This window comes from Triticum dicoccoides, chromosome 4B, assembly GCF_002162155.2.
Source record: "Triticum dicoccoides isolate Atlit2015 ecotype Zavitan chromosome 4B, WEW_v2.0, whole genome shotgun sequence".
NCBI lineage: Eukaryota > Viridiplantae > Streptophyta > Magnoliopsida > Poales > Poaceae > Triticum > Triticum dicoccoides.
The window spans coordinates 470,998,948-471,009,461 of record NC_041387.1 but is presented as its reverse complement, the minus strand read 5'-3'; the positions used below and the strand labels follow the sequence as shown (position 1 = coordinate 471,009,461).

Genomic DNA, 10,514 nt, shown 5'->3' with positions numbered 1-10,514 from the left:
ATCCGGCCATGTTTGATGAGTTCGTTCCGATGCATGAACAAATTCGACATCGAGCAACTCATGAGCAACTGAAAGAAGATTTGATTGAGTATCTGTGACCGTGAGCGATTAAAGGGGGCAACTAGTACATATGTGGTAATTGAATTCAAATTTGAACTACTATAATTTGAATACTTTGTTGGATTGTAACATTTAAATTAGAACTACTGCTGCATTTGGATTTTTTTAGCTAAATTGATACTTGATATCTGGTCATTTTGAGCATGCAGATTCTGTTAAAAAAAGCTAATATCTGCAGCGGCCAGCTTCCGTATGAGTGTCCGCGGATAGATACAATATATGATTTTAGGATCAGCGTTGAAGACGGCCTCGTATCCCAAAAAAGGGCGGCTCATAAGCTCCATCACATGCAATTTTTCCTTGCAGGTCTAAGAAAGAATACATTGAACGCATTTACCATTAAAACCCGTCTGATATATTCCATATTACAGCGTCTATAGGAAGATATAGCTAACTTCCCTCAAATGTCCAGGGACACGCCCGCGGACAGTGACCGGCGGGCCTTAATTTTTTTTATTTTCAATCACAAACCCTATTTTCAAAACATTAAATGCATGCAAACACATGCACGTCGATTATTTTGGATTTGGATGTCAGTTCTAGTGTAGATGACCCCAATTAATAGTCTGTGTTGGCCTGGCGAGGTTGTTCGTAATTAAGATTTCCAGTGTAGATGACCCGTGTTGGGCCGGTGGGATTGGGGTTTAGTCCCACCTTGTCGTGTAAGGAGTGAGGCGATTGGCTTAAATAGGCGCGTCATCAAAGGCGATAAGCATTGGTCATCATTGCATCCTTTCTGAAGGTTATGGACTCTTTTTGCTCCATTTCATGAAGCTTCGTTCGGCCGCTAGAGCTCGTCTGACGACTAAAATCTGGTCAGACAATATGTCGAACACATAAGGCAAGGTGCAGTCCGATGCAAGGGTGGCGGCAGAGCTAGCAAACGTCCGGCCGGAGGAGCAAGTGGGAAGGGTAGGTCGGAGGGGATTTGATTCACTTTTTGTGGGGGTCGGGCTGTTAGTTCCACGTGGCGGTCGCACGCGGGTCACTCCATATCCATCCCATATATGGGTTGGATATGAGAGGTGCCGGTCAGTCCAGATGTTTGAGGCCGGTTTAAGGCGTCTGTCTGGGCCGCATTTTTTGAGCAGTCAATAACTGGGGCATCGACATTTACGGTGAGTTTGAGGCGCCCGGCTGTAAATGCTCTTAATATGCAAAAGGTCCAGGCAAGCATCAGTTATTTAATACACTACCTCGATCTATAAAAAGTTTCGCAATTTTGAGTTAACCCTTGTTTAAAAATAGTTCAAAACTGCAGATTTATTTTGGATTGGAGGGAGTAGTTGTTTATGGATCTCATCACCGGCCATGCAGGAGTACCTAGGCTCCTGCATTAGTAATCCCAGGACGGCGCCGACCCCGTCTGGGTGCCGCAGCATACACCGTTGACATCCGAAAAAATAATCATGCGCCACAATGCTAACCATGTCAGTTTACAACCAGATTAGTACAAGACTTATCAGCAACTTAACAGTCGAGTATGAACATAGGCTGTAGCAGCTTAGGCATCAGCGATTTCATCCCATGATGCATGCCATGAGCTATCTTGTGGCAACGTCCATGGCAGTAGGATTACTCCTCGGTGCCGTCTTCCCAACAGTCAAGGCAGCTTCAGGCAATGCAACGGCGAGCCGGAACACGACGGCGTCGGCACTGACACCGTTCGGCACGAACCACACCGTCGGCGACGGTGCCGGGTGGCTGTTTGACGGCAAGGCGAATGCCTCGGCGGCCAACTACTCGGCCTGGGCAGCCAACCGCACCTTCTACCTCGGCGACTACCTCAGTATGTCTTCTTTCACTGCATTTCCTTTGCCTTTCACGTGCAGGGGCAACTCCAAATCTTCTTACGCTCTGTTTGGAACAACTGAATTCGGTGCGGATCTAGCACGAATTTCCCACATTTCTGGGATCATGTTGGTCACATGATCATCTCGTCGTGCATTTACAGGCTTTAGGACCCGCACGGATAACACGGTCGTGCACACGACCAACGCTACGGTATACAAGCTCTGCGGCTACGACGGTGGCACCATCGGTGGCGGGTGGAAGGCAGAGGAGGCCTTCTTGACGGTGATGCTAGCTGCGGAGGGCGCAAATTACTTCTTCTCGGACGCCGGCGAGGGGGAGCACTGCCGGAGGGGGATGCGGTTCGACGTCACCGTGGCGCGCGGCCGCGGCCTCCCACAAATACCACCGTCGTACTACGAGCCGCTGTCCGGCGGGACGGCAGGGAGGGGGCCCGGCGAGGTGGTGCCCATCTGGGTTGCTGTGAACGCTGCCTTTGCTGCTTTGCTGATGCTGTGAATGGTCTTCATTTCCATCAGGTGTTAACACCGCTTTTCCCCCCGTTGAGACGCCCGCAAGTTTTAAGTTTAGTTCTCGTAGCTTGTACTCCCTCCGTTCCGAATTACTCCCTCCGTAAACTAATATAAGAGCGTTTAGATTATTATTTTAGTAATCTAAATACTCTTATATTAGTTTACAGAGGGAGTACTTGTCTTGGATTTGTCTAGATACGGATGTATCTAGACTCATTTTAGTGCTAGATACATCCGTATCTAGACAAATCTAACACAAGTAATTCGGAACGGAGGGAGTAAAATTTAAAATCTTAGTCGCCTATAAAGTTGGTGGCCGAGGTCGACGACCAGAGACGGGCATCTCACGGCGCGGCGGCGGCGGATGCAGCAAGAAGAAGACTTCAGCATCTTCAAAAATTTATATGTATTTCTACATTCTTGTAAATGTGTGTTTGTAAGGACATGTGATACTTAATATATGACCTTAGACCTTTTCGCAAAAACAAGTTTTGCAGCTTTAGAGTAATGTTAGTGCAAAATTTATTTCATAATGCTATAAACAAAGGTGCCTTCCCGAAGCGGTCACACTCACCCATGGAGGCCCGCCGACATGGGATTTGGTCACGTGTCATGTGTGTAGAGGGCATAGCCCCGGAACTTTCCTCTCCCCCAGCCATTGCCAGCCCTAGGCTCCTTCTCTTCCCCCTTCCTGCTCATCGCCACCGCCAGATCTCATTGACGGGCAAAGTCATATCAGCATGGGCGTCGGCGGGGTCTCTTCTTCCCCGACGTCATTGGGCGGAGACGCGGCGCAGCCGGTGATTGCGCCGGCGGCAGCGGCCCCCTGCCTAAGGTAGCGAGCTTAGTGGTGGTGTTCTCCCCCTCGGGTCAGATCTGTTGGTGCTTCTGCACAAGCATGGCTTGCTCTATGGCGGCACGTCCTCGTCCTGCCTTTTGCGCTGATGATAGGACCTCTGCTTCCGTGGACTGGTAGCGCGGGCCAACTAGGTCCAGCGAGGATCCGTCTAGATCTAGTAGGCGGCACCGTGTGCCCATCAGATCCGGCGCGTTCCAGCCTACTTTTGTGTGTGGTGGCATGGATCGGCCAGTTCGGCGTGCTTGGCGCATGTCATTGCTGACGGTTGCGGCGTCACTTGTTGGCTGACGGGACGGTGCAGCGGCTAGGCGGGCTGTAGCACCCTGCCTCTTGGCCGCCGGACAAATTGCCTTCCGTGTCTCAGATCCGCCCATGCCAAAATCGATGGATCTTGGCAGGGCTCTCTCCAATGAGGTGGCATTCAATGGTGGTGTGCTCTGCCGATTGTGTTGGTCCGTGGTGACCACTCTGACCTTCGGCGCCGACCTCACTACGGATTGTGGTGACTACTCCGATCTTTGTGAGGGTTTGTCTCTCTAGATCCGATGGTTGTCTTCAGCAGTGAGATGCAATCCATGGATATCGACTTGACGCAGAGGATATGGTTGCGCAGCATGACGGTCTGTTTTCTAACCCATCGCATGTAATTGCTGAGATTGTGGAAAAATGGTGGCGACAACACATGATTAACTTCGATGATGGTGCTTTTTGAGTATCCGGTTTCGAGCTCCGAGGTGAAAACCTAGGTCATACCCGAGTTGGTTATACCTAGCAATGACAATGTATTTGCGTCGTTACCTTGTTGAAGGCATTGCTCGGATATGCTCGGACTCGTTCTTCCAGGTGGAAACCTAGAATCGGATCGTTGATTATTGGATCCGGTGACGAAAGCGCTCGAGTGTCGCTCCCTTCCATAAGGTGTTGTTGCTGAAGAACATCATTGTCCTTGTGGTCTGATGATAGTTGGTGCGGATATGGTCATTGCTATAGATTGTCGATCCTGATCCCTTTGTTTTTCCCCTTTTTCTCGTTTAGCCATAGCTTTGGTCTATATGACTTTGCTATTGACCAATGTATTTTAGTGTGTGTTGTGATGTTGGTTGTGTGCATCCTAATTAGAGCATCTTCAACAGACGCGCGTTTGCACGGTGCGCTAAAAAACTTTTACAGTGCTGGTATAGCGTCTTCGCGCTCTGGGCAGGTGTTCTGCTTTAGTAGAAGCGCTATATTTCGCGCCACAGGTAGCGCTCCAGCAGGCGCGCTAAAATTACAGCACGCGCGCCCAGCACAAACAACATTTTCCACTCAACTTAGAACCAGAAAGATCAAACACACAAAAAAATCGACAATAAAATAGTTCAATTATTATTACAACTCAAACAAATAGTTTATCTTCCAATACAACAAATAGTTCAACAATACAACATCAAACTAATTTTGTCGCCCATTCCATGCCCACCACTCCTCGATTAGGTCCTTTTGAAAGATTATCGTGCGTTTCGGCACGTCGAATGGCATGATAGGAGGCAATAAATTGGGCCAACCTCGTAGCCCTCCTCCGCACTCGCACGAGACGTCCCAACAACTCATATTGAGAATAGCCTAAATCTTGCCCACGCTCATTCTCGATGATCATGTTATGCATGATCACACAAGTGTTCATGATATACCAAAGGATCTTTTGATCTCAAAATCTAGCTGGTTGGGTTTGCAAAATCCCCAAAACTCTCTCCACATCTTTCCTAGCCGACGCATGAGCATTGTGGAAATCAAAAAATTTCTTACCTTGCGGTGCCATCAACGGCTTCATAAATGTTTGCCACCTTGGGTAGATACCATCCGTAAGATAGTAGCCATAGTTGTATGTATGACCATTTGCTACAAACTCCACCGGTGTAGTTTCACCATTTGCAATCTTATTCATGAGTCGTGATTGATTAAGAACATTGATGTCATTCAAACACCAGGCATTCCCAAAAAAGCATGCCAAATCCGAGTCTCCTGATCGGCCACTACTTCAAGGATTATAGTGGAACCCTTTTTCTGGCCGTGGAATTGTCCATGCCATACCTTAGGACAGTTCTTCCAACTCCAATGCATGCAATCTATTGAGCCAAGCATATCTGGAAGCGCACGATCTTTGTTCATCTCCAAAAGCCTTGTGGTGTCTTCAGCATTAGGAGCTCTCAAATATTTCGGACCAAATACTTGCACAATTCCGACTGCGAAGCGCTTGACACGCATGATGGCTTGACTCTCACCCATGGCCAAGTGGTCATCAACGAGATCCACGCGAATATTGTATGTCGACATACGTAAAGCGGCGGTCACTTTTTGAAAGGTGTTATGCTCGAGTTCTCCGACGACATTCCTCCTTTGCTGAAAAATCCGATCATGGCTCGCCAGTTTCTCCGCAATGCGTTTGAACAACTCGATGCTCATCCTAAAACGACGCAGAAAGTAAGACTCAGGGTATGCAACATTCTTCGCAAAATAGTTCATCATCAATCTGTTGCGGGCATCGATCTTATCCCTCCACAATTTTTTACCACCGACAATCGAACCACCATGCTTCGGCTTTTGATTGACTTGCATAGCTAGGATCATTGCGATGTCCTCCTTTTGAATATCAAATTCTTCGTCGAAAGAATCGTAGAACGAACTCATCTACAATATTGAATTTAAACTAGTTAAAAACTACAAACAACATGCACCAAATTCATCTACAAATAGAAAGTTGAAGCAATACATACCTTGCAAGCGTTTTGTCAAACACCTTGTGGGCGTCGAGCTACAAGAGGCTGCCGGCCGCTGTTCGTTGGAGGAACAATGCACTCGAGGGGCGGCAGCGATGAGAGAAGGTGGAGGAAGCAGCGGCGGTGCATGGACATATGTGGGGGAAGCGCCGACGGGTCGCCGGAATGAATGGGGAAGGTGCGGGCAGCGACGCCAGCGCTTGGAGGTTTCGGATCTGGTGGTTGGTGAGAGTCGCGCGCCCTTGCCATGTCCAGCGCGCGGGAGCGGGCGCAGCAAATACACCGCGAGCGATGTCATTTTCCTCCGCGCGCTGAACCAAGTTTACCGCGCGCGCGATTATTGCATGGCTGCTGGAGCGCCCGTTTCGGCCCCGCGCGCAATAAAGCGGGTTTTCAGCACACGGCTAAGATAACGCGCTTGCTGGAGATGCTCTTATGCTGAGGCCAGCTTTGTACACATTATGTTTGTATCCTCTTGATGCTTTGTTTTTTAATTAATAAAATCCACCCTTGTTGAAATTTGTTTTTTGCAATGTGGAATTTCTCAAAAGAAAAAGTTGAAAAAGCTGAGGGGCATTTAGAGGGTGTTTGTTTTCCAGGGACTTTTTGGTTTAGGGACTTAAAAAAGTTCCTATAAGTCCCATCTAAACCAAATAGGAGGGACTTATAGGGACTTAAAGTGGTCATTTGGGACTTATGAAATAAGACTCTCAAGGAGGGACTTATAGGGACTTATAGTTGTAATATGGTCTTATAGGGATTTATAAGTCCCAGAAACTAAATAGATAGTTATTTTTTAGGGACTTGGGACTTATAAATTGGGATTAAAAAAAGACCTAGCACTTATGAACGAAACCGGGCCCTTATTTCCCCGGGCCGTTCCTGCTCCAGTCCACACACAGAGACAGCACGCGCCGCTCAAAGCCCTCGTCCCCACCCCCGGCTTTCGGCGGCGGCGGCGGCAGCGCCATGGAGCACAACCAGTCCCGGTGTCCGCTTTACGCCCGTCTGCTCAAGATAGCGGTCGAGTTCCTCCGCAGTAAGGACGACATGCAACAGCTATTCCACCGCGCCTACCTACCTACCCACTACGCCCTCCCAGACCCGCCCGTCTCCGCCGCCCCTTGCCTCTTCGCCCTTCCCCCCCACGACGACGTCGACCGCGTCAGCAGCCTCCCCGACGCGCTTCTTCACAACATCGTCTCCCGCCTCCCGGCAAAGGACGCCGCCCGTACCGCCGCGCTCTCCCGCCGCTGGCGCGGGGTCTGGCGCTCCGGCCCGCTCGTCCTCGTCGACTCCAGCCTCTTTCCCGCCACCTCCGCCGTGTCCAGCGTCCTCGCCGCACACCCGGGGCCCTTCCGATGCGTCCACCTCACCAGCTGCTACATGGATGAATTCCATGACCTGCTCACGGGCTGGCTCCAGATCCTCGCTGACAAGGGCATCCAGGATCTCGTCCTCGTAAACCGCCGGTGGCCGTTCGGTGTCGCTCTCCCCGCCACTTTCTTAGGCATGACCACCCTGACCCGCCTCTACCTCGGCCCCTGGATGTTCCCCGACACGGCCGGCCTCCCGAGCGCCACCTGTTTCCGTAACCTCCGTGAGCTCGGGCTCTGCAACGTCGTCATGGAGAGCAGGGATTTGGACTTCGTCCTCGACAGGAGCCCCGTGCTCGAGACGCTCTGTGTCGAAGGGAATATGTTGAGGCTTTGCCTCCGCCTTGTCAGCCAAAGCCTCCGGTGCGTGCAGATCATCGGCTGCTTCCTTGAAGAAATCTTCGTGGTGGACGCCCCACTCCTTGAGCGGCTCATCCAGTCCGAAGGTTTTACCCCTAACGGCAACTTCACCAAGCTGAAGATTGGTCATGCCCCCAAGCTGCAATTGTTGGGATACTTGGAGCTGGACCAAAGGCACGTCCTAGAGGTCGGCAACACCATCATCAAGGTGCCTCATCTTTCCATTCGTTCAATGTAAATTCCTAAGCGATCAATGCAAATGTATGATCTTTCTTGTCTTAATTGGGTGCATTGTGATTGCACTTGCAGGCTGCGTCAAGGGTGAGTCCGAGCACCATGGTGCCAAGTGTGGGAACCCTGGCTTTGGAGGTGTGTTTCGGAGTCCGCAATGATGCCAAGATGGTTCCCGGTGTCCTCAGATGCTTTCCGAATATTGAGACGCTCCACATCAAGGTGAAGCCCCTGACGCCTCTTTTGGCTTCCATTTGCATCCTAATATTGCTATCAATAGCTTGATGAACTGCATGTGCATTTGACTAATCGAATTTTCAGTCTGGAAAAACCGATCAATCCTCTGGCAAGCTGAACCTGAAGTCCTGGCACGAGTCTGGAACCATAGAATGCATCCGGTCGCGTATCAAGCTGCTGGTTTTTCATGATTTTGGAGGGGGCCGCGGCGAGCTCGCCTTCCTCAAATTTTTCTTTGAGAGCGCATTGGTGCTGCAGGAGGTGGTGATTGTGTTTGCCGCTGCCTTCAGTTCGTTCGAAGAGGTAGAATCCAAATTGGAGAGTCTGGTGTCCATGAAACGGACTAGTGAAACCACCATAGTGCTGGTCGCTGCGTGTTCTGATCCTCATGGCGGAGACATTCGGAGCTTCAAAATAGGATCTGGTTTTTCTCCTACCGACCCTTTTGCAAACTACTGAAGTCACAGCAAGTGGCCTATGTACTTCAGAATGCTCTGGAAGTTATTAATGTTCTGCTGCTTGCAAGACAACGTGTAATAGTATTTGATTTCAGTGTTTCAAGACTTGCACTGCCTCTTGTTTCTGCTAACTAGTATAATTAGTACGTAGTACCGTTGTTGATGCACACGACTACCATTCTGTTGTAATAATTGGTTTTTGGTTGCCAGTTACAGACAATTGTATTTGTGTTTTGCTAGTTGTGATTGTTTCCTCTGAAAAATAACGTTAGGGCATTTCCACCGCCGACCCTCAAACCGAACAACCGCCTCTTTCCACAGACAGGGGCCGGTCCGCTCCACGGTCACGGAAGCTATCCGCATGTACTGTCTGTGCCCGGTCCGCTCCGCGGTCACGGATGCGGAAACCGGTTATCCGAAGCTATCCGCGTATACATTTTAAACAAGATTTCAACTAACCGGACGATTTTCACTAAACACGACGGAATTGATTAAAAGTTTGGATAGAAAATAGCACAAATCATTCATAAATAGCATGCAAATATGTCTAGTACAACAATAGTTCAAATTCAATGAGATTAACCCCTTGAGCTTCATAAAACAATGTATGTGCGTGAATGGTCTGCTCACTGACTTGTAGTACATCACGGTAGCGCATGCAGACTACGCAACCTGTAGAGCAAGAATGAGTGAATCAATCAATCAACATGTAGAGCAAGAAGAACCGGAACTTATGATCTCCATGGTTGCTGCACGCAATGGTCATATTGCCTCCAACCGATCAATCGCGCCATAATACTTCGTGACGGAGCTCTGGATGGTATATAATGACCCACAAGTATAGGAGATCAATCGTAGTCTTTTCGATAAGTAAGATTGTCGAACCTAACAAGGAGCAGAAGGAATCGATAAGTAGTTTTCAGCAAAATATTCTCTGCAAGTGTTGTAAGATAGTTTTGATAGATAGATTGATAGCAAGATAATTTGTAACAAGTAGCAAGTAACAAAAGTAACAAGATGCATTAAGTGGCTCAACCCTTAATGTTGCTAAGGACAAGCCGCTGGAACTTCTTATAGTGATTAAAATGCTCTTGAGGACACACTGGAATACTCTCTAGTTACTTTCACCATGAATCCACGATTTACCGACTTATGTTCATTGCCTTGACAAGTTGTTATGTGGATGGATGAGAGCTAAGGTGATGTTCTTGCTTGAACAAACACCTATCTATGACTGTACTCTTCATGCAAGCATCCGCAATTACAAGAGAATTAATTAACATAAATCTAAGCATAACATTAAACATGTGGATCCAAAACAACCCCTCACAGAATAATTCATAAACTCGGGTTTAGTAGTCACTCCCGCAACCCATCATCTACAAACTAATTCCACAATGCCTTCCCCTAGGCCCAAAGAAACACACCTTACCAAAAAAACACCTTACATCACATAAAGGAATGGAGGGAGTATTTTTTAATATTTAAAACGAAGCTTTATTCATTTGAAATAACCAGTACATCGTTTGTGAGGATCATTACAATTTCATTTGGAGGTTCCTCAAACCAGTTAGAAGTCGAAGAAAATCTAGCTAATCTAGCAAGTTCATGTGCTACTTTATTTGCCTCTCTATTACAATGTTCGAATCTAGTCGTGAAAAAATCACAAGCAGAGTGATACCAGTCCTCGAAAACTGCCGCTGCTGCCCCCACTGATTATCCTCCTTCCTGCATGGTCTCAACCACCTCCATGTTGTGTGAGTTGATGGTTAGGTGGTTACACGCCGCCCTTT

The 10,514-nt window shown here is 48.4% G+C and overlaps 2 protein-coding genes across 2 annotated transcripts; both read left to right on the top strand.

Annotated features, from left to right (window-relative positions):
• The first annotated feature begins 1,657 nt into the window (after positions 1-1,657).
• Positions 1,658-2,557, top strand: LOC119293756 (blue copper protein-like). The gene is made up of 2 exons (XM_037572121.1): positions 1,658-1,909; positions 2,075-2,557. Exons 1-2 carry the CDS (start codon positions 1,660-1,662, stop codon positions 2,428-2,430), a joined length of 606 nt encoding a protein of 201 aa, XP_037428018.1. The 5' UTR covers positions 1,658-1,659; the 3' UTR covers positions 2,431-2,557.
• Positions 2,558-7,028: 4,471 nt separating this feature from the next.
• Positions 7,029-8,800, top strand: LOC119292741 (F-box/FBD/LRR-repeat protein At1g13570-like). Its single transcript, XM_037571464.1, has 3 exons — positions 7,029-8,003; positions 8,105-8,248; positions 8,348-8,800. Exons 1-3 carry the CDS (start codon positions 7,029-7,031, stop codon positions 8,720-8,722), a joined length of 1,494 nt encoding a protein of 497 aa, XP_037427361.1. The 3' UTR covers positions 8,723-8,800.
• Positions 8,801-10,514: the final 1,714 nt, after the last annotated feature.